Source organism: Patella vulgata, chromosome 1, assembly GCF_932274485.2.
Source record: "Patella vulgata chromosome 1, xgPatVulg1.2, whole genome shotgun sequence".
NCBI lineage: Eukaryota > Metazoa > Mollusca > Gastropoda > Patellidae > Patella > Patella vulgata.
The window spans coordinates 68,535,778-68,561,372 of NC_065879.2; the positions used below are offsets into that span (position 1 = coordinate 68,535,778).

At 34.7% G+C, this 25,595-nt stretch overlaps 1 protein-coding gene across 1 annotated transcript; it reads right to left on the bottom strand.

The window, feature by feature from the left end:
* Window positions 1–2,644: 2,644 nt before the first annotated feature.
* On the bottom strand, window positions 2,645–24,114 carry LOC126822457 (nucleolar transcription factor 1). The gene is made up of 16 exons (XM_050551393.2): window positions 23,827–24,114; window positions 22,570–22,677; window positions 21,588–21,775; window positions 21,233–21,307; window positions 18,967–19,113; window positions 17,914–17,966; window positions 14,976–15,063; window positions 12,702–12,812; window positions 12,087–12,211; window positions 11,063–11,213; window positions 10,062–10,196; window positions 9,046–9,080; window positions 8,475–8,564; window positions 8,117–8,196; window positions 7,244–7,347; window positions 2,645–5,629 (listed from the first exon to the last, which is right to left on the bottom strand). The coding sequence occupies exons 1-16, from the start codon at window positions 23,909–23,911 to the stop codon at window positions 5,411–5,413; spliced, it is 1,794 nt and encodes a 597-aa protein (XP_050407350.1). The 5' UTR covers window positions 23,912–24,114; the 3' UTR covers window positions 2,645–5,410.
* Between the last annotated feature and the right edge of the window lie 1,481 nt (window positions 24,115–25,595).

Genomic DNA, 25,595 nt, shown 5'->3' on the forward strand with positions numbered 1-25,595 from the left:
CCTTGGCCAATACTGGAATCAAACCACAGACCTCCATGTTAGTGAGCAAGTGCCTTTACTCGCTGAGCCACCATGGCTCCCATAATAAGAGATGAAATAGAACGAAATGGGGTTTAACGCCCTACTGTTCTGCTCCGAACTAGACAGCTGTCCTTGTCGGGGGGGGGGGGGTTGATGGCTGAATGGTTAGCACGGCGCACTGTATCATAAAGCCTGTCATTGAGTCAACTGGCGTGGTTTCGAAACCCTGGTTGTACGTGACAAGGAGTAGGGTCGCCTGTCCAACCTCGTGGGTTTTCTCCGGGTCCTCCCACTGCTAAAGACCCCTACGCGCAAGCGAATTATTGAAATAAAATTAAACCATGTTAGTCCCAAAATGACCTAGTTTGTATCGAGTGGATGTTAAACCCCATTTCTCTCTCTCTCCTTGTCAGGCCCTCCGTCCTGCATCACTGACAAGGGGGAACCATGCGGGAAAATGGGATGAACTTTCTCGGGGGAAAAGCAGGGATGGAGCACCCGACCTCCAGGTTAGCGAGCCAGCATCTTACCAACTTAGCCATCCCACAATAAGAGAAGAACTTAAAAATGGATATGGTTTTATGTGACCAATTGCTGTAACTCTAAAAGAAAATATTGTAATTTGATATGCTTATTCACTCACGAATATGAACAATGCATGTCAATTTTAGGTAGAACAGGTGATAACTTATATAGCTAGAACATTGTATTTTAAATTCAAGTTGATTGCATGATAACTTTTGTTGTCATTGTGTTGACAAGATACTACAAACTGAGCTAGGGCAATAAAAACAGCCAACAGTGAGGCTGATGTCCCCTGTCAAATCCCAAAATAAATAGATGACACATATTTATTAATTGCACATTTGTCTTTTTCAAACATATTGAGCAATCAGCTGATTATCCATACTTAATCTAAGCAGAAAATGTTTACATCAAACTCAGTCATGGTTTTGAAGTACCTGGTAGTGAAACTATGCATTCAATAACTCTCCATTGGTTAGAATCAAAATAATCTTGTCCCAAAGCATCGACCAATGAAACTGCTTAGCTCTGCCTTCCTTTAGTGGGAAATGCTAATCATTGAATTCAGTCACCTTATGAACATGTACATCAAGTTTAAACATTCTACCTCAATTAAAAACAGAGTTATGTTCCAAAGTCTTGACCATTCAAATTGATTATTATCGAACTTACATGTAGTCACTCTCACTTGATTAGAAATAAAATTATTGTGTCCCAAACCATCAACCAATCAAATTGCTTCACCTAATGAATGCCTACGCCAAGTTTGAACATTGTACCTCAATTAGAAGACAAGTTATGGTGTTCCAAAGTCTCGACCAATCAAATTGCTCATTATTGAACATAGTCAAGGTATTGATGTGATGAAACTATACACCAAGTTTCATCACTCTCACTTAATTAGAACTTGTATGAAGTTTGAACATTCTATCTCAATTACAATTAGATTTAACATACCAGTACTGTACATACTCTTTTGAGACTAGAGAGTAACATACTGTTAATTTATAGTCACATTAGTATATTGTCTTCACCTGTGTTTGTACTGAAATTCAGAATTTTTCGATCACATTTCAAGCAGTTATACCCACTGTTAATGACATACAGGTCTGAGGTCTTCATATAATATTTAAAACCTGGTGGGTTTTGTTCATTGTGGTTTAAGGAAGAAAGCAGGAGACAATAGAAATCTTGTCAAAATTTTTGGTACACAATAACTCATCTAAGTTTGATAATGAGACTTTTTTTGCCCTGCAGAATCTTGTGACAATAATTTTCCAGCTTAGCTAGCATGTGTATAGGAGTGGAGTTCTTGTCACTCCCCACAGATTGCTAATCTATCCTTCAACAAATTTTGATTTTGATATATTTTATTAATATTTTACATTTTATACACAGACAATGTATACCAAGCAGGAATCTAAGCAGTAGAGGCCCATCAAATGATTTTACCCAAAGATTATAGGTGATGTTGGCCTGTTTACATTGTCAGCACAAATTAACTGATAATCCTTTCAGAAATTAAAACTTTCACAATATTGTATTTTGCAAAGGATTCAAAATTCCTCAAATGACAATCAATTGTTTTTTAGTTTTGTAAATAGAATGATATATGTATGTAAATTAAAACTTTACATTTATGGTGTATGAAATCGGCAACTTGGCTATGTATTTCAGACCCGGAGACCAATACACAAACATCAACAAATACAGTAATTATTTGATCTAATATCAACAAATACAGTAATTATTTGATCTAATAACTTAATTCAGCAAAAAAACTGTTAAAAACTTGAATTTAAATATTTAATTTAATTTATTAAATAATTAATACTGCCCTTCACCCAATCTTTAAACTAGTAATCTTAAAATAGACTTAAATATAGAAGTGATAAATAACAAAAAACATAGTCTTAAGGACTCTACACACTGCTTTAAATCTTTGCTAAATCACCAACTACACTAACAAGAATTGCTAAATAAGAGAAGAGAGAGAGAGAAATGGGGTTTAACGTCCACTCGACACAAACTAGGTCATTTCGGGACTAACATATGGTTCAATTTTATTGACATAATTCGCTTGCGCGTAGGGGTCTTTAGCAGTGGGAGGAAACCGGAGGACCCGGAGAAAACCCACGAGGTTGGACAGGCGACCCTACTCCTTGCCACGTACAACCGGGGATTCGAAACCACGCCAGTCGACTCAATGACAGACTTTATGATACAGCGCGCGCACGCCAACCATTCAGCCATCCAACCCCCCAATTGCTAAATAAACTTTAGATCATAAGGACTGACATTGAGCCAAGCGTCCTGGTATTGTTCCCAGGCTTGTATGTGACAATCAGTAGGATCGAATGTCCAACTTAGTGGGATTTTCCTGGGCGACCTTCGGATGTAGACTATCGTTGCGACTACAGTCTGAACTATCCCAACCATCCTCTATCGTATGGTATGGCTGGTCACGACCACAGGTTGAACTATAGAACGAAAATCCGTGCAACCGAAGGTCGCCCAGGAATCCTTAATGATATACCTTGTTAGTCCAATAAATAAAATTTTGATTGGCTAAGAATTAAATTTTGTACTAGGATTTTAACTTGCAGCTTCAGTTTAAATCTTTAAAATATTTTGGTTCAAATATTTGTGAATAAAACATTGTAGTATGTACAGCCCTTCAGAGTGATCAGTAATATGAGTTAATACATATGACAAGAATTTAATTTAATATTTTAAACAGTAAAAATCATTTACATTAAATTTGTCACTGGTGCCACTAAAAGTTCAGATTTTCCAGTTGTACCCGACAAGGAGTAGGGTCACCAGTCCAACCTCGTGGGTTTTCTCCGGGTACTTCAGTTTCCTCCCACGACTAAAGACCCCTACACGCAAGCAAATTATTGAAATGAAATTAGTCCCAAAATGACCTAGTTTGTGTCGAGTGGCTGTTACACCCCATTTCTCTCTTTGTATATCTCTAAAAGTTCAGAACTAATGCCAGAAGAAAAACGATGCAGAAATGAAATGCTTTCTGTGCAAAGGATTGAGTTAATGCCAATTTGTGCTGTATGCAGGGCTGCTAACCAAGGTGGTAGGCACCTAATAATGGGCGACATCTTTAGAGCAAAAAACAAAAACACATACCAGTACTTATGAAAAACAGTTATTAGTATATTGATAGTTGCCTCAATATTGTAGTATGGTAGATGTTTTCCAAAACTATGTGTTTTTGTTTACTACTTTATCCGGTTACTAAATATAACTTAAAGATTATCTTTAGAGCAGTAGAGACAAAACTAAACTTGCAATTGTCATTCAGTCAAATTTTTGAATTTTAATCAGATTGGAAGGCAGTCTTAGAAGTACAATTATTCAACCAGAAATAAATACTTTCAAACAAAAATTCCATGTTATTAATGTGACTGATCTTTGCTGGCATTAATTTCCTGGTTTACATAAATGAAACATTGACCAAGAGCATGGACTATATTTCAGATAAAAATAGGTTGCCAGACAATAAAACATACATCCATGAAGACTGTCGCATTTTTATTCTTTTGTAGGTTATGGGAGCAAGATATTAAAAACTGATCAAATATTATCAGGAATAATTAATTTTGACAGGCTTCCAGTTGTTCCTAGCACCAACACAAACAAAACATGTAACGATAATAAGATGAGAAATTTAACTGTTCGAGCTATCAGAAATAGTTGAAAGAAATAGACTACTGAATACTGTGAATACATTTTAAATCAATTAGATGATAATCTTTTCTAAGTGACCAAGGGCTGTAATGCTAGCAGTAATTATCACAAATCATCAAAAATCATAGGATTCTACCCTCTCATAAATAAAACAGAGCGTCCACTAGAAATTGTGCATGTCAATTACACAGTCTGACAATAATGACGACAATATACAATCAATTTTCTATGTGGGTGTATAAAAAACCTAGGATTTCCTACTAAAGCAGGAAAAAATATTATGCATGTTTATCGAACATTCTCAATTAACAGTTTCTAGGCCAAATACATTTTAACCACAGATTCGACAAATTAATCGGAAATCCGAAAGCATAATTCACATATAACAACAAAAATCTCACAAAAACTCATTTTGAGACCAGCAATTTTTACTTTTTAAAATTAAATATAAAATCAATTCAATTCAATAACAAAATTAAAACTGAATTCACAGCTAAGAATAAAATATTTTATGAAACATGAATTAAAATGGAAACACGATTTTAAAAAGAAAAATACTGGTGGTTAAAATGAATCTTATTTTACAGGCAGAAATGAAATGATATTTGTTCAAATGGTATGTCTGGTTTTGCTATTTGTAAAATCACAACATAGCAAATCTATTGTAAATAAAAAATTAATTTGTCTCGAAATTTAATCCATTTTTTGCAATAAACAGAAGTTCACATTGTATCTCAAAACAAAAACATACATTATGAATAGAAAAATTAAAATATTGTCTTAAAGTACACGTTATCAGAATGCAAGTCAAAGTATTCATCTTTGAAGTGAAAATGACTGTTGACTGTCATATATCAACAGGATACAGATCCTATCAATCATAGCCTTTAAATACTTTGATTATCCTGCTAGTCAAAAGGACTATACAAAATCATTATTTGAAAATCAGGTCTATTTAAAAGTTTTCATCATCTCATACAAATATAGATTAATAACAATAATTCCTGACTATGAAATCTTCATCTGGATAGATTTGAATATTATTAAATGTTACAAATGTGTAAAGAACTCATGACAACCTTTACATATTTTTTGAAGAAAATGTCTATTTAAATGTGTAAACAATGTTTTGATATACATGCGTATGTGATCAGATATATCAATCACTGCTGACCTCTTCTTCTTCTTCCTCCTCCTCCTCCTCCTCCTCCTCCTCCTCTTCTTCTTCTTCTTCCTCCTCTTCTTCTGATTCATCCGTTTCTTTTTTTTCAAATACTTCTGTTACCACAGGATTTGACTTACTACTTGATTGTTTCTTTTTTTTCTTTCTTGATTCTAAAACCATCTTGTATCTTTGAAGAGACTTTTTATCCAAAGACTAAAAATTAATGGAAAAGAAATCATAATAAATAAAATACTTATGGGTGCTTTTTTCCCCTATGTTAAAGTAGCTAAGTCTCTAACTCAATATCATAAAAAATCTTCGATATTGAAAACACAAATTATTTGTCAAGTCAAATCAACATTGGTCTTGTGATCTTACAGGGAAAAGATGGGTTTCTGATATCCAATATTCAAGACAAAATAAACATTTTACCATTGGTACACGAATTGTATACCATAATGCGTTTCAGCTCCATTTGGATCAAGGGACTCAAAAAACAAGGCTAGACATATTCCACAAGTCATGTCAAATGGTGACGCTATATTCTTATCTGGAGAGCATGCGCAATAAATATTGTCAGTGTAGACTGGAATAACCAGACGCTAAAGATTGTCATTTAATTTAGACTTTGGCGCATTTTGCGGAACATAACTGATTAGAAATTACAGTAAAAGCAGAAACGATTGAATGTAAATCAGTTTATATACATTCATATTACATTATTATATGCGTTGCGACCCATTTGTGTCAATTTCTGGGTCCCAAATATTAGCAATTTAGCTCCTTTAAATTCCCAAACTTGCGTAGTACTGCAATAAAGTGAAATGGGTATTTAAACATATATTATGCAAGAGCTAAATCTGCCTATTTCAGGTCTGTCTTTATGCCTGAAATGTTATCTAAATTATAAATTAGACATTAATTAACTTATCCAGACCATAATCAACTCTCGATGTCATTGCTAGCCTGTGATAAGGAATCGATTTGCTGCTCAACTTATATTCATGATTTAATCATGAAATGGATAATCGAGACTATGTTTTTTATCATACCGACTTCAGTAATGATGATCGAGGCTAGGTCGAAAAATTCAATCGCTAAAATTCTCAGGTCAGAGTGGATCAATTTGACTGAAATCTTCAGCAAATTCCCTTTATAGTTTTTAACTATCATGGTGAGAACTGCCAGCTCTTTATCTAATCTCCCATAATCTATCTTTAATGTCCTACTTATCTGTATCAACTGGGCTAATAAAGACAGACATAAGCCATACAGAGATGAGTGAGGGAATTTTTGCTGGGACAGAGGTGCTATGGTCTACTCTTTATTTTGAATTTCATCTGTCTAGGTGTACATGGACCTAGATTGTCTAGACATTGTCTTTGCCAGAGCCCCCATCCTCTACCCACTGACAAGGGGGGAAATTCTGGGGTACTTTTTCAACCAACACTGGAATCAAACTGTTAATTCACTGAGCCACTTCAGCTTCCGTGTAGTACTGCAAACTTTATACAAACTAATAAAATTTTGACTTTTATGATGAATGATCATCCCAACTATCACTCTATACAATAATCTAATCAACATAAAGCTTCTATATCTGTATGAAATCATTTGGATCCAAAACTTTTTGATACAGTGCATCAATTGAGTGGGATAAACTTCCAGAAAATATCTGACAATGTGATTCTGTGTCAGTTTTCAAATCCAAGTGAAAACTTGGTTATAACATAGAATAAGTAATGCCATTTGTCCAACTTTTATGAATATATCATAACAAATTTTGTCCTGTATTGTGTTAACAAGATTCAAAACTTAAAACCCTACCTGTTTAAATTCTTCTAATTTTTTTTTATATTCTTCATCTAATTCACTGGCTTTTAATCTATATTTCTGTTTTTCATTATCTGATAAATCACGCCATCTTTGACCTGTCAATTTATAAAATATAGCTGTATATTACATAAACATACATCTATACATGTAAAGAAAGTAGTTTCAGCTCCAAGTGGGGTTTTATATTTATAAGATAACAGTAATGGTTTCATTTATTTGGAAAGTGAATGTGTTCACAAGTCTATGACTATATAGTATTTTTGAATCCTGACAAATAAGTATCTCAAGGTTCTTCTCAGACCTCATTGAAAATAGAACAAGTATTTAGTAGTCAGTGCTAAGTTTGATGTAATCCCCAAATTGTGAAAAGTAAAATCAAGTCTTGTGATTGATGATTATTGTGTTCTTGGCACACAGAACATAACCTTGGGAGGTCAACTCTTCAACAGATGGTTTTTCTACTGAATTTTCATGCTACTTGGTAGACGGGACTAATAGAATTTTATTCAGGTACATGTATATCCAGCTAGAATAAGGGTAGAGAGAGAGAGAGAAATGGGGTTTAACGTTCACTGGACACAAACCAGGTCATTTCGGGACTAACATATGGTTCAATTTTATTTCAATAATTCGCTTGCGTGTAGGGGTCTTTAGCAGTGGGAGGAAACTGGAGGACCCGGAGAAAACCCATGAGGTTTGACAGGTGACTCAATGATAGACCTTATGATACAGCTAACCATTCGGCCCCCCCCACCCCCCCTAGAATAAGAGAAGAACACAACACCATGTAGTTATATATCTAGTTTACTAGATGTCCCTCTATTAATTGTAAAGATTAGAACTAGCACTGTCATGAAAACTTACCTATCATTTTAAACTTATCCACACTTTTGACATTTTTTATCTTGGGCATCTCGGCTTCTACAAATAATGCATATGCATTACTGAAGAAAAAGAAAAAGAAAAACATTTTAAAAATAATTGTTCCTGCACACATAAATTGTTCCAACTGTAGGGCAATAAAAAAAATATTCCTGGTTTCCTATACTATTACAATAGTATTATAAAATGTTTGGGAAATATTTCCTTTTCGTATGTTTATTTCTCATTTTGAGTGAAGTTTATAATTAATGAGATTAAACACAATCACCACTCTGTTAGACTGACAGAGCATTAAACAACTATGTGGGTCTACATAAAAATCAAGCCGTGTGTACATTACCGTTTAGGATTTTGTGGTTCACCAGGAAAGATTTTAGGTAAAATATTATCATTATTTTTATCTGTTCCATTCTCGTTTTTCTTAGGTTTCCTGGTAGAGACAACAATAAGATGGATTAATTATCAGAAATTGTTTTTTCTTGTCTCGAACAGAAATTATTTTATATCTTTGAAATAAACATATTGATGTTAGGGGCATAAAAATAAAACATGTATTTGATATTGTAAGTCCCCTGACATATCAAAGTATTCAAAAAAATAGTCACCCAAAACATGGAAATATGTCCACACAGAAGATACGTCTCAACAGCAACTGATCAGAAAGGAAAACTTAGATGTTGACAAAATTTAATAAGGATACATGATCCTTTAATATATCTAATCTATATCATATTCACAAGCTTTTTTGGGACAAACAATATAAATGTTAGCTCTCTTGGGACCTTTAATTTTCAAAGCAAACATGTACCTATGGAACCTCATTCTCGAAGAACTGTAGATGCTTGATTGCAAGACAGCATTGGAAGGATTTCATCGAACTGACCCTACAAGTCTAAAAAATATCAACTTACATAAAGGCAGTAATTAACGTTGTCTTTGTTTTCTTCTAAAAAAAAAAATATATATCAATGTTAAGAATCAAATAGGCCTTATCAATGATTAATTTCTATGTGTTAATACAGCTGGACCTCTCCGTGTGATGTAGAAATGCATGATCAAACTGATGACTGGTATACATGACAGAGATCTTACAGTCTACAGAGAAAAGGTTATGACTACCTGGTTGTTCACCAACCATGTTTGAATTTATAGACTTCCCTTCATTAACCCAAAAGTCTACAAACATAATTCACTCTGTACAAGATCGTCTTAACTAACAAAATGCTTTTTCAAGACCCCTTTTACTAATCAATTAGTTTTTCAAGACCACCATAACTAACAATTCACTATTTCAAGATCACATCCAGTAACATTTTGTAATTACAGTCATTCTCATCATTCCTTAAGGTATTTTCCAATGGAACAGCCAGGAAAGTAAGTCCAAAGAAATGGAATCAAAATTTAAAATATGTTATTTTTTTCATCATTACATTTAAAGGAGATAAGACGCTAACTCAGGAGCATCCACAGCCTTCGGCATTGCAAACATGACTTATTGGTCAATTTAAATCAACACTGATGTTATCTTACCATACAAAGATTAGCTTCTGATATCCCAATATCTAAGACAAAATGAAAATGCCATTTGTAATGAAGCGACTCGATGAACGAGGCTAAACATATCCCACAAGAGAATACTACTAGTGTAGACTGGAATAACCTGACGACAAAGACTGCCATTCAATTTGGACTCATCACATATTTCGCCAAACATAACTGGTTAGAAATTCCAGTAAAAACAGAAGTGACTTAATGTGAATCAGTTTATATACATTCAAAATAGAGATTTAGCTCCTTTAAAGGAAAATTTTGCGTGAGATTAGTGTTTCTTACTACTCTCTTTAGAATTCTAAATTCCAATATGCAGGTGGACATCAGTTTTCCATTACTTCTCAACAAGTAGGCCCAATGTCAGTGAAAGACCTACCTTGGATTTTTTGGAGGGATCATCATTTAGACTATCTAATGTAGGTAAATGTATTGTTTGACTTAATAAATCTTTTTCTTCTTCTGATATTGATAATAGCTTCTCCTTCATACTTTTTCTATATTCTTCTTTCATCTGTAACATAAAAAAAACCATAAATAAATAATAGCAATTAAGTCGGCCGAGCAGTCCACCAAGGTTATGGCATTTGGAAAACTTCAGGCAACAGTGTGTCCACAAGATTTTGCTGGGACAGCAAGCTCAAAAATTGGCAATGATTCTTCATCTCAGGAACATAATTATACACTGTCTATAAATCAGAAAACTTTAGCTGCTATTAATAATGGTCAAGAACAAGTAATTATTAGGTTTTTTTTGAAAATCAAGACTTTGTTTCATGAATATAAACAATGTGCATAAATTCAAAGTTAATTTTAGCCATTTGAGCACATAAAAGATTTTCAAAGAGGAAATTCTGGGGTATTGACAGAGATAGGGATGATGACATTAAATAACCACTTTTAAATGTGGACGTATAATAAAAGTAGAATTCAACTTATAACATGATCAAAGGTATGATTAATTATATGGAAACAGAACCAAGTAATTAAATTTAACAATGGGTATTCTACTACTCAGCACCAATGTGTTATTATGTTATATATTATATAATGTCCACTGTCAGAAAGCCAATGTAAATTTCTACTATTTATATTAAACACAAATACAGGCTAATAATAATAATACTCATTTGTTGACCTATGCCAAGCACACATTCACATGGCTGTAGTTTAAAATTGATAAATTTTCCAATCAATTCAATTTGCAGATCTCAACTTGTAAACAATGTTAGAATTGAGCAACTTTGTCATAAAAAAATTATGGACAGTTATTTCTTAATGTCCCTTCATATAATAGCAAAGCATAATAACAAAGCAACGGTATAAATTCAAAAATTATTTTTTATGAGACAAGTGATATCATGGGATTGGCTATTGTACCTCGGTAGACTGAACTTCGTAGCGTTTCTTCTCCTCTGCATTCAACCCCTTCCAGATATCCGAGATTGCTCTAAACCTGGTCTTTGAATCATAATCATGCATAAAAGTTTCATTGCGTAATTTTTCTATGCTAAATAAAGAATAGCCTGTCCTGAAAAGGCAAAAACAAACGAATATACAATTATAATTTAATCTTGGTGTCATCCTGAAAGTTCCATTCACAGTGATCTGGATTGAAGAGAGCAAGAATGAATTTGTAGTCTCATTAAACCACCGTGTTCTTGAGGGTTTCACTGTTGTTACTATTGAGTTCTTGGGAAAATGGCTGCCTGACATCTGGACGTAAACAAGTGAAGGATGCAACAGGATTGCGGACACGACATTACTGTCTTGCTTTATCTCTAATATTCCACCGTGTGATGTCAGTTAAACATTTGTTGTCATGAGAACTGTGTACTTGGATTGTGGGCACAGGAAAACAGCTACTTGGACTCTTTAAGGGCTAACACAAGTAGGTCATATCACCACACATGCCTTAAAATGACTATTTAGAAGGTTATTGTTGTAATAGTTTAACCTAGTAATCAATATGGTGGCAACGTGAAACAAGTGAAACTGCAATGGTTATTGAACTAATTGATCATGCTAACTATTTTATTTCATGAAAATACCTGAACTTTTGTTTTTTACTAATTATGTCTATTGAGTCCTGCATTGCGTATTATGTATGATGATACTTTTAGATCCTGGCACAAATTTGGGCAATGATAGGATTAAATTCACGGCTTACACAAAATGACAGACCTCCATTCTACAGCAAATCATAATGTGAGAACTGGAAGGTCAAATTAAAGAAATATAGCCAAATTTGGTGACTAACATATTTGTCAATTAATTTCAGTTTGAATGGATTAAAAAATTATCTTTCAAAAGTAATCGACAAAAGATATCAAACATGAAACTAATTCACCCCTCAAAGTATTTTAAAATGGTGCAGCCCTTGTGGGAATTAAGGTATACTTACTGTGGTGGTTTAGCTGGAAAACCATCGTATTTTAATTTGGTGGTTATTTCTGGTTTAGATAAGAAAGATGTTAATGGTTTAACTGTTACATCTGGGTGTGATTCAAAATATGCCCTTAATTCTTTCTGTAAATGATGTAAAGAAATGTTGAATTTGAGACACACATAAATATAAACCTACATATTAATAAAGAAATTAAACAATATACTACGTGTTAAACCCACGCCCTGCTTCCAAATTTCAACAATGTGACAAGTCTAAGAAATGGCAACAAAACAGAGAAGTAAGTTACCTATATATTAGACTTTGCAATAACAGAATAAGCAGAGATCACTATCTAAAATTTTATTTGAAGGTGAGCATCCCATTATATAAACTAATGTGTAGTTTATATACTAATCATTTATTCCTGAATAGCTGATCTCCCAGTCATCATATTCGTTTAACGTCATAAATTTATTTCCAACATATATGACAACATTATTAAATAAGGTCAGAAAATTTTGTATTTCCAGGGATGTTTAGTGAAGTTGATTGTACAAAGCTCATTCTCATTGACCAATAAATTAAAACAAAATTCATCTAAATCGTAATGCCCTTCTAAAATAGACTCACCTGAAATTCAGGAAATGCATCAATAGATTTATTGATATATTTAATTTTCTTAGAATCTTTTAAATCACGGAACTTTGATCTACAGTGAAGTCTTGCTTGATGTTCACTAAGCTAAAAGTAGATTAAAATTCTGGTTTGATGGTCACTAAACAAAAATATTGTAAAATAATTTTAACAGTTAAAATTAATTGTGTGTGATATTACATAAAAATATCAAATCTCCCAGTGCCTAATCCATGGTAATAATTTAACATTTTATTAAGAAAAGATTAAAATATCAACAATTGGATTAAAAATTGGTCCAGCAATTCGGTTTCACGAATCAAAGATGGTGGTACATCATTTACATAGAGAGCAGTATAGATTGATGGAATTTCAGTTCATCATATCATTGTACATGTAAATACTGAATGGAAATGAACCATTCTTGAACTGATATTCCAATTAGAGGTTCAACTTTTACAATATTGTAGTTTATGGGTTATCCATGTAAACAACCAGTTTTTATTTTATACTACTATTGAATAGAAGTCTTATGGAAACTTTCTCTCTAGCCATGCCACTAAAGGTTTAAAAATGTTAAAAGAGCAAAATTAAGCTCTCCTGAAATTGATCAAATACAAAATCACTCCTTTAAAAAAAGCTCCCCCCAAAAAACGTTAAGGAGGGTGATTCACAAATTTTAGGAGTTCTTCAATTGTAATATTCATGTCATATTTTTCACATGACTTAATTATTTTTAATATCAGACCGAAATATAAATTGAATTCCCATGTCCAGCACTAGCAGCATAATGCATTAAAAGCATAGCAATGATAGACAAAGTTTTCATACTAAATTTAACTCGGCCACTCCTGATCTTTTTTTGAAAATAAAATAAATTGTAATTTAAATTTTAAGCATTACACTGTGAAAGACTTCACTTTTTTTTTTTCGAAAAAGCTTGATATAATTATGATCAATCACTGATCACTATATTAAATGGGAATCTTACATAATAGACATCTATGTAATCTTATCAAACGTGGAGTCCCAAGAATATGTTTGGGTGGAAAATGACTGTTGTTATTTTCGCCGATGAATAGTCAACATCAAAAAAAATGTAGCAAAAAGTATCTAGAATAGTGACTGGGATACATCGTACTCAACCAATACAAACACATAGGCACAAAGTTTTGTTACAATCATTTGGTATCTATTTTCTATTGTTGTCATGTTGCTAAAACCAAATTTTTTAGTACCCCCTATCTTTTGTAGAGGTACATCCCCTGAAAAATTCAGCAAGTTTTTTTTGTTTTTTTTTCTTTCTGACATGTGATTTTTTGATAAAATAAAATAATTTGTGCATTAAAAAGGGATAAGGCTGACCTTAAAAATATCTTTGTTTCGCCTAACGCGACCGACTAACTAAAACCACCCCCGACTTAAATTATTTTATTGCACTTTTCCGCGATCTTTTTATTTTATTTTGTGTGTCAACCTGAAATATATCACGAGAGTTATTTCCCTTTATTATGGCTATGGTTTGATTCATTTTTGAAACTGGTTGATCAAGACGAAAGCGTCATAGGTGTCGCTTCTCAACAAAATGGTTGCAGACGAAAGCACGTCCATTCCCACGAAATGATTCTGCCTCTATGTCTGTGGGGCGTCGTTTTAAACATGACGACGATATTTTCAATATCCGTTTTCGAGAAAAATAAAGGCACAACCCGCACGATCGTTAAAAACGTGTTGAGGGAGTTTCAAACGTGAGTTTGTCGCAATTTGTGTGCGAGTCGTGCATCAAGAAAAATCCCGATGCCGATGTCATTGATTTGTTTGCCAATAAAAGAAGACGAATGTTTGCACCCGGAAAATTATCAAGCTGTCAAATTAGCTCTTAAAAAAAAAATCTGAAAAAAACCCGACCTACCGACCCTTCTCCTCGATTGTGGGTCGGGTTTGGTGAAACAAAGATATTTTTAAGGTCAGCCTAAATATTATCGAATATGTAACTAAGGTAGGCTAACATATTCCAAGAATTCATATCAGAGATTTGAAGCAAGGAATGTTTGTTCCAATAGAGAGTTCCTGCGACACTAGAAAGGTGAATATACCGCAAGTAAAGAATGGACTGGTCTGTATGAAAAAGATAGCAGAATTTGTATTACTTTATTTATCTAAGAGTCAAACATTTTTGACAATGTAATATTAACAACTGGCCTGCTTCTATTTGCTGCATAGTACTGACCAGTCTCAATTAACCAGTCACTCAACCAAAGCTGTACATACCTCTGGATGTCTTTTCATTGTTGATTCTAGTTTAGATTCAATAAAAAAATTGACAGGTAAGGGAGCTTTTGGGCAGGGATCTTTTCCTCTAGAAAATAAAACAGTCCAATAATAAATCAATGCAAAGTAGATGAATTGCCAATGTAGTCCTATTATACTAGCCCTAGTTAGCTAATTGTTATTTTTCATATGTTTGCCTTAGTGGGCTTGTCATATTACATATACTAGCCCTAGTTGACTTACCGGTAATTGTCCTATTATGTATATACTAGCCCTAGTTGGTTTAATATACACTAGAACTAGCTAGGGCTGTGTCGATATATCGATACACCGATATGTATCGATACGTTCCAGCAATATTTATATCGATACGTAATATAGCTGTATCGCTGAGAAAATTCCTCCTTTAAGAAAGACCACGAAACCCACGTGGCGAAAGAAGACGATCTCGGCATGGTTTGCCAATCGAGCGTCATCCGCGCTCCGTATGAATTCCTGGTACAGGTAGATATTAAATCCATCAATGTATGATCCAGTTATTATTTTAATATCTACTATGATCCAGTTATTATTTTAATATCTACCTGTACCAGGAATTCATACGGAGCGCGGATCAGGGGATTATATTCAATGAAGATTTAAATTTACCTAACAACTGGTCAGTGAATTTACCTAACAACTGGTCAGTGAATTTCACTGACCAGTTGTTAGGTAAATTTAAATCTTCATTGAATATAATCCCCTGATAGAACACAGAATACACCGAGAAACAGTCATTTAATAATATATTTTCCTGATAGAATTCCAATGACAAGTGACATATCGCTTCGAATTAGGTCAATAAACCAGTTCTAAATAGCACTTGATTTTTTACACATTCTGGCAAAGGCTTAATTTAAAAAATATTGTTTTTATTGAAGGCTATATCATAATCGTTCGGAAGTTTTATTTTAAAGCAATTTCAAGTATGGTTGTCACGGTACAATTGTGCCGTACGTGTGTCTATCAATTGACGAATGAATAAAAACTTTTGCCAAGTTACGTGGCTAGTTACCGGAGTGTTATGAAGAAATGCCATGGTGCCGTATCAGCTTATTTTGTGTACGTACGGCATTTTCTGATACTGGCAATAGTTGAAAAATGCTAATATTTTAGATCATCGACTTATGAAAAGCGAACGTTTCATCGAATAAACGAAGACAGTAATTAATTTATTCTGGAATATTACACAAACTTCAAGATGGTACGTGAATTAAATATGGAAAATTTTCAAAAGGTGTACCTGTCGTTATTTTTGTGGTAATCACATACATTAAAATACGACATTCTCCACAACAAATGAAGTCTAGTTATATTAAAGGGAATGGAGCTTATAATTAACCCATATCTTACGGGACCTCAATTGACCCAATTCTGGCCGGTTTGTTTCAAAATGGATTAAGAACCCTGATGCTTACCCATCTCAAACATATTGAAACAGAATGTAGTTTGAGATTATTTTGGGCATAATTCATGATATGATATCGCGATACCTATCTCGTATCGGGTTGTCGTATCGTCAATACGTATTGTATCGAAAATGAACTGTATCGACACAGCCCTAGAACTAGCATGCTTAATTATCCTATTATTCGTCCTAGTGTGCTTAATTATCCTATTATTAGCACTATAGGGCTTAATTGTCCTATTAAACGAGCCCTATTTCACTTAATTGTACTATTTGACTAGCCCTATTTAGCTAGAGCATGTGATTCAAAGAAATTGATACGAGCAGTCTTACTCTTAGTAGAATTCTCCCACCTGACATAGCACACATAACTATAAAATACAAATTTACAGATATTCGACCACAATGGAACTGAGGATGTAATGATTCAAATACATGCATTGAGAGGAGCAAGGGAAATATTTATTTATAACTTAACCACAACATAAAATGACCATATAAAAGTGGTGCAGTCACTCAGTGTTTATTATATATATACTTAAAGGGACAATAACACTCTTGCTGGCTTGACAGCTCCAGAAAATAAAAAATAGCCTTATTCTAAGTACTAGATGTGTTAGTGTCCTACCTGTTGTGTAAATTATCCATTAAATCCTATTTTACTTGTCCAAAGGGTTCAAAAATATTTTTAAATCCAAGTCACATTTGAAAAGCTTTACGTCAGGCTTTTCAAATAATTTAGTTGAATTTTTCCAATTTTTTAAATTAGGTGTGTTAAGATGAAATTTGTATCATCAATTAATTGGAATATTGTAAAATAGTGCAATTTGTTGACCAGAATAAAGATTGGGACCAATTATTCAGTTACAACAAGAGTGGTATTGAGCCGTTAACACCAATTTCATTCAAATCCATTGATAATTATATAAATGAAATGAAATGAAATGGGGTTTAACGTCCTACTGTTGTGCTCCTAAACTGGGCTAATGAAGACGGGCATACGCCATACAGTGTGCTATGAGGGAAATTTTGCCCGGACAGCGGCACTACGGCCTACTCTTATATCGAATTCCAACTGCCAAGGGATCTTTTACGTGCACGCCAATGTGTACACGGGACCTACGTTTTTCGTCCCATCCGAACGACTAGAACAGCTTTCCTTGTCAGCCCCTCCGTCCTGCATCACTGACAAGGGAGAACCACGCCGGAAAATATGGATGAACTTTCTCGGCCAATGCAGGGATCGAACACACGACCTCCAGGATAGCGAGCTATCGTCTTACCCACTTAGCCACGTGATCCCCAATAATTATATAAATTGAAACAGGGAGCTGTGGTGAGTCCGTGAGAAAGGCACTGGCTTGCTAACCTGTTATTATATAATTATCAAAGAATTTGAATAAAAGTGTATATAGGCCTACAGTAAACACTGGCTTCAAATACAACCCACATTTATATGGCCCTTTTCTGTGCTTTCTAAAGTTTACTTACTTCTGTGATTTAACCACTTTCAGCATCTCCTTTGCTTTAGTTTCATATTTCTCCTGAAAAAAAAAAAACAGATTAAAGATGGGTTGCCAGGCAACAAAACATACGCCCACAGCAGCTATATCGTCCGAGCAGTTAGATTATAACTGAAATTCAATAGGCTTCTACGTTTCACTAATTTAAATGATGCATGTAAATTTCATACAGATCATTCGAACGTTCACAAGGTTCAAGAAAGTGAAACAAGGGCCATAATTTTAACTCTAGACGTAATTAATGGAAATTGCTGAAATTCAATAGACTTCTTCATATAACTAATTTAAAGGATACATATAAATATCATACAGATTGGATGATAACTTTTGTTGTTAAAACAAGAGCCATAAGTATAACTCTAGACCTAATAAACGGAAATTGCTGAAATTCAATAGGATTCTTCATTTCAATAATCTAACTAATGCATATAAATATCATACAGATCATACAGATCAGATGATAACTTTGGTTGTTAGAGCTTTCACAGGGTACAAATACGCGAAACAAGGGCTATAACTCTATAAGTGATCAAAAGGGTTCTTCGTTTCACTAATTTAGAGAGAGAGAGAGAGAGATGATAAATGTAGTCTCTAGAGTGTTCACAAGAAATTATGGACGACAGACGGACGGACAGACTGATGACAATATATAACCACATTTCCACACGGGCGTATAAAAACAGACTTTTTTTTTACAATTTCATGAGATAATGTTTTATTAAATTTGACGGGCTGAATTATAATGAGTGTCATCTGTATAACGAAACCCTGATTCAAGTAATCAGTATTTTTAACTGCAATTTTGATATGCAAATATACAAGCTTGCTGATTACCGTACTTACATGTATATATAATACCTCCAGTTTTGCCAACAGATATTCCAAATTATTTTTCTGTAAACACAGAAGTAAAAATGGTCTTGTTGTCAAACGCCACCACACAATATTTTAAGCTGTAATCATTTTCCTTTGTGAGAAACGAGCATGTATTGAATATAATAATGAAATATACTGAAATTACCTTTCGTCTATCAGATAAATTACTATATTTAGATTTTAAAACCTCCACAGCATCGTCCCGCTCCACATCTGAATGATTTTCTAAATATTCATCCAACTTTTTATCAACATAAAGTTCCTCTGCTGTCAGGGCTTTTTGAAACTTTAACTGAAGAGTAAACAAGAAGACTTAGTCACAAATATCCCTTCAAAAACTATGAAACACAACAGGCAAAAGCAGAATTCTTTAGTTATTACGATTATACCTTCTTTCTTATAGCAACTTAATCAAGAGAACTAGTGCTCCTACGGTTAAGACTTTTTGTTATTTGAATAGCCGTAGCTATTAACCAGTTAGTAACCGTTAACAGTATGGTATCAATTTTAAACATAAAACAGAGCTTGTCAGGAGGTGTGAGTCATTACTTGTGCGCACGCTATACTCGCCTAAATGGCATTACCATGCAAATAATTCAGGAATATTTTCAGGAATGTACAATTCTTTAATGAAAATTTAAACTATCTTAGGCCGTAGTTATTTATTTACCTGGTTAACTTGGTTCATTTGAAACATTTTTTAATTCAATAGAACGATAATATACAAAACAATACTCTGTTTCCCTTCATACGTGACAGATGGCGATAATATTATAATTACACAATGTTACTAAGAATAGAATAAAGTAAATTGGAAGGCGTCTATTGATTGGATAATAAAGAAATAATTCCTCGCTTGCAAGTAGAATTTTTATGATTGGTTAATTTAACTAAAAACCAAAGTAGAATTCTTGCGAGAAATTATGTGATATGAAACGTGTTGAATGTCGTAACGAATCTAGTATAATGTCATTTTCTAGCCTTTATGATTATATTTTGAAAGGTGGTTACGTTTTGAAGTAATTAATAAACAAGTTAGAATATAGTTAGAAATGCCGAGAAGTATTTAGATTGGATTAACAATAGCTAAAGTCAGAACAAGGTCCGTTGTCTTTGCCGTATGACCACGACGAGTGCTATTAATAGTATTATTTTTAAGCAGTCGACATCGTAGGACGACTGTTACATTCTAAGATTTTCAAACATCAACGGGCAAGTTTTGTTATAGAGAGGAATATATTCAGACACAACTCTGTTTAATGGGGGACATCTCCAAATAACCGTACCGTTGAATTCGAACCGTTTAACCGTCCAGTTCTAACCGTTTACGGCTATCTGACTAGTCGTAGGAGCACTATAGTATAAACCACCCAACTCCAAGCCTAGCAGTGTCTTACTTTACGTATTTTCAAATTCATATAACTCTATGTGTCATCATTGAATTAAAAGATCATGATTATGTTAATCTGTAAAACCATTTCAATATGAATCTGATCACCAAAAATTAATCAAATTGATCCATTATAATTTCAATGTCAGTAATTTTTGCCGTTCTCCGTGAGTAGTTGTAACTTTCTTTAAATAAACAATCTGTGACGTCATTTTAGTCCTTCTGCTCATATTCTAGTCTATATTTCTATGAGCAGAAGGACTAAAAAGACGTCACAGATTGTTTATTGACGGAAAGTTATGATTACCTACAGAGAATGGCGTAAATTACTAACATTGAAATTTACCTGTTGCAGGTAATATTGACATTCAGGTTCATGTTATACTTATCGAAAGGATATGTTGACATAATTACTTGCATTATCTAAATAATTTATGAAGCTTTCCTGATGACCTTTAATGCACGCATCTTGTCAAACCTTCAAAGGTTAATATCTTCACTTGCAATACAGTAATTTGAATGAAATTTTCAAAATATAGATTTTGCATTATCTATTTTTGAACTATTAAAGTAAGAATGTCTAAATCTTACATTATGTATCTTTAAGACAACTAAAGTAATAATACTAATTGTGCTATCTTTTTCATACATGCCAGTCAATTCTTTATGAAATAAAATGAAATGGGGTTTAACGTCCTACTGCTCTACTCCGAACTGGGCTAATGAAGACCGGCATAGGCTACAGCCTACTCTTATATCGACTTCAAACTGCTAAGGGATCTTTTGTGTGCACGCCCATGTGTACGTGGGACCTCGTTTTTTTTTTTGTCCCATCCAAACGACTAGACAGCTGTCCTTGGCAGGCATCACTGACAAGGGGGAACCATGCCGGAAAATCTGGACGAACTTTCTCGGCCAATGCAGGTATCGAACACCCGACCTCCAGGCTAGTGAGCCAGCTTCTTACCCAGATAGCCACCATAGCCCCAAATTCTTTATGAAAGCTTTTTGTACTACTTACAAACGATTCAACATTATCTGATACCAGTTGTTTAGCTTCATTCATCACTTCACACATTGTTCTTGTTTTCCTCACCTAAATCAGATAAACAGAAGAAGGAATGAAATAAAGAATGGCACAAGAAGGAATGGCATGAATCTATGGATAAAGGACCATAACTTTTAGGGTTATTACATGAAATTGCTGAAATTTAATTGACTTGTTAATTTTTTTCTCACCAGTAAAGGCCTGGAAGAAATGATATTTCCTGTATCGGACAAAATGTTAGTATTTGAAGTATACTTTCAAATAAAAAAATTTGTGTGGTTGAACAGATGACCTTATTATTTTTGAAGTAACATATCATTAAATTTACCTTCTTCTGTATTTTTTTCCACATAAATAGACAATCTTCGGCTGAATACCGACCAAATTTCACAGAATCCCAGTTTATTTTTTGCTCTAGTCCTATACAAGATCTAGTTTCTCCATCTGCTTCTATAATGGCCGCTTCTAAATTATCCATCAAATGACGAATATCTGATTTCAACCATACATGGATTTCTGTAATAAAGTTTCTATAGGTTTTGAAATCTACGTTAGTTCCAATTTTATTGCACAAATTAGTTATGAAAACATTTATCAAAAGATTGCTAAAAACAGTGCAAACAAACTCGGCCCAACTACAGAGAGAGAAATGGGGTTTAACGTCCACTCGACACAAACTAGGTCATTTTGGGACACATGGTTCAATTTTATTTCAACAATTCGCTTGCGCGTAGAAGTCTTTAGCAGTGGGAGGAAACCGGAGGACAAGGAGAAAACCCACGAGGTTGGACAGGCGACCTTATTCCTTGCCACGTACACGTACAACCAGGGAATCGAAACCACGCCTGTTGACTCAATGGACAATGACAGACCTTATGACACAGCGCACCTGTGCTAACCATTCGGCCATCCACCCTCCAAATTTTCTATAACAGCACGCTGAGATGTGTAAAATCCAGATGATGAAACCTACCACTTTCATAGTGTACATGTTACAAATTCTAAAATTTCCGATTGGGCTAATGAAGACGGGCATACCCCATACAATGTGCTATGAGGGAAATTTTGCCCGGGAAGTGGCACTATGGCCTACTCTTATATCGAATTTAAACTGCCAAGGGAAGGCCCTCTGTCCTGCACTAGGGGAAAACCGTGTCGGAAAATCCCGATGAACTTTCTCAGCCAATGCAGGGATCGAACACCCAACCTCCAGACTAGCAAGCCAGCGTCTTACCCACTTAGCATGGCTCCCTTTTTAATACGGTATGAAAGATGAATGGGTTAAACCATATTAAAGATGACTACCCTACCTTTATCAGCTTCTGTCCAGCATGTTTCATTATGATTAGTTTTAGCAGACTTAAATGTTATTTCATCGTCTTGAGATAAATTTGTATCAGCATCATCTGTACCAGATTCTATAAGACAAAGATTTGGAACTGAGGCATCATGGAGCTAGATTTGTATCCTTAACATTTGCATGTTTGATGTGGTCCCTCCAGCTTGGTGAGGGAGAGCAAAATGGGGTTTAATGTCCACTCGAGACAAACTGGATCATTTCGAGACTAAAGTATGGTTCAATTTTATTTCAATAATTCGCGTGCGCATAGGGGTCTTTAGCAGTGGGAGGAAACTGGAGGACACAGAGAAACCCACAAGGTTGGACAGGTCATAGGCGACTCTATTCCTTGTCACATACAACCAGGGAATCACGCCAGTTGATTAATGACAGATCTTGTGATGCAACCCGCACAAGCTAACCATTCGGCCATCCCCCCCCCCCCCCCACCAGCTTGGGGTAAGATTTTTATTCCAGAAACTGTTGTATGTCCATACAATAGAATTAGTGTAATTCAACTTCAATGCAGCATAAAAATTTTGGGTAATAACACTTGATGTTGTGACATGGTTACGGTATATGAAATGGAGTCTCAAACTAGCCCTTCCATTGAAGAATGATCTTATTCATTCTTTTTTTTTTTTTACCTAAATGCTGATCTTAACCAATTGTACTTAAAATTTATTTGAAACTTTTGAAATGAAATGGTTAGTGACCTAAGCACCTTAACCCTCTTTACCATATCATGGGCATATGTGTTCATTTTCGGCGGTTAAATGGAATGATTCCTAACATTTGTCTTGACCGACTTTAATTTTCACTGGTAAAAACGCGTACCGTTACATGGAAAACACAGGCCTTACTCAGTAAGCCACTGCATGTCTAGTCTAAGTGTTGAAAATCTAGTTTCAAAAAACCACAAGGGTTGAATGATAAAACCAGTTTGAAATGGAAATGAAGAAAGTCCTCCAATCGTGGCTAAAAACAAACACTTCCGAAAAAACAACATTTTTAGCAACTCATCCTAGTGAAGGGTAAAAATAGGTCTGGTAAGAAATGTCAGTTTAATAATACTTATTATTTAGGCTGACTACAGAGTAAAGTTTTAATTCAGTTTTTAAGTTATGTTTATTTATTTGACAGCCAATGACAATATGACGAGGTCAAGCTTTAGTTTTCTCTTAAAATGTCCCTTCCATATGCAGACGCCAATTTACGTTGACCTTACCTATGTACTTATGTTTACGTTTTTTACTCGGCGACAACTGGCCGGCTTGTATTTCTTGACTAGAATCCACGTGGTTCGCTGACATTTTTAGAACTTTACAGTTTTATTTTTGTTTACATACAACCAATACGTTTCCGGTACATTAAAATAACGTAAATTCTTAAAATAGAAAAGACGCCATGCTTGGGCATGCACGAACGGACATTAACGACAACAAACAGTAATGCTAAACGGTTTTTTTTAAAAGCAGTTTTCCGTAGAAAAATGATAAATATTCTCTAAGTTCTAGCAATATGGCTGCGCATGTGAGGAAACGGAAGCTGACAAAGTTGACCAATGATATGCCGATATTACAATGACCTCCCTCATTTGCAAATCACATGTTCCATTGTTTTGTCTACTTGAATTGAATTGCGGGAAACTTATAGTAAACAACTATGGATTAGCCCGTCTATGTTGGCATGGACCTTATATTAATATTATAAGGCGGTAGGGACTAATCACGGGAAACACCGGAACTAGCTTATAAAAACCTGAATTCAGTTACAAACACTGGAATTCACTTTGAAGATCTGTAATCTGTATCTGGCTATATACGACGCAGGAACCACTTTTAACGCGTCGGGAGTGAGTGTCGTCTGCTTAGTTGCGGCCCTGGAGAGCTGCTTTGAAACTCTCCACTGACTGTGCACATGCCACACTCTCTTCTAGGATGTTCCAGTCCTGCACTGCCTTGATGACAAAAGAGTTTTTAAATTGTTTTGTGTTGTAGTCTTTTACTTTAAAACAGTTTGGGTGATTCACACTGAATTTTTCGACGATATTGGTAGTTAGATTGTCACTAAATTTTTTTTGTTGGTTTGATGCGTCTCTTATTTGTAATGGGTGTCAAATATGTTGAATTGTCAATTGCCGGCACCATACCCCGAATAATCTTGAAGAGGAACACTAACCTTGAGTGACGTCTTCGGTTTTGCAGCGTGTCAAGGTTGAGTTCCTGTAGCATATCTTGGACGCAACCATCGTTCATTATAAATCTAGCTGCGTGTCGCTGTACTTTTTCCAGAGAGTTAATGTCCTTTACCATGGACCTTATAGGGTCCATGCCTTTACTAAATAAGGGTACCAGATAACAGCTCCGTATTCAAGAGTAGAGCGAACTAACGAGATACATGACAACTTCCTGCAGTCTTGAGGACAATGTTTTAAATTACGTTTCAGGAAACCAAGCGTAGAATTAGCCTTTTTGCAGATGTTACTTACATAAGTTTCCCACGTAAGGTTTCCCGAAATATGCAGACCCAAGTATGGGTCTGCGTCAACTTGTTGTAATATGGTATAATCTAGTTCATAGAAAAAACTTGACTTTTGTTGGACGCTGAGGATATAACACTTTTTGGCGTTGAATTTCATGCCCCAGAGTTCAGCCCATTTTTCCAGTTCTTGGAGGTCCCTTTGTAGTGCAAGGTGATCATCGCACGGGCGAATCGTCTTGCAGAGAAGACAGTCGTCTGCGAACAAACGAACGGTGGATTTAACTGCGTCCGGAAGATCATTTATGTGGCAAAGGAACATCAGTGGACATAAAACCGCCCCTTGGGGGACACCAGATTCAACCTTAACACTGTCAAAATGTTCACCCTCAATGGCGACATTCATATGTCTATCTTTCAAGAAAGATGTTAACCAGTTCAGTATATTTCCTCTCACGCCATAATTTTCTAGTTTATGAAGGAGTTTGTCATGTGGTACAGTATCAAAGGCTTTTG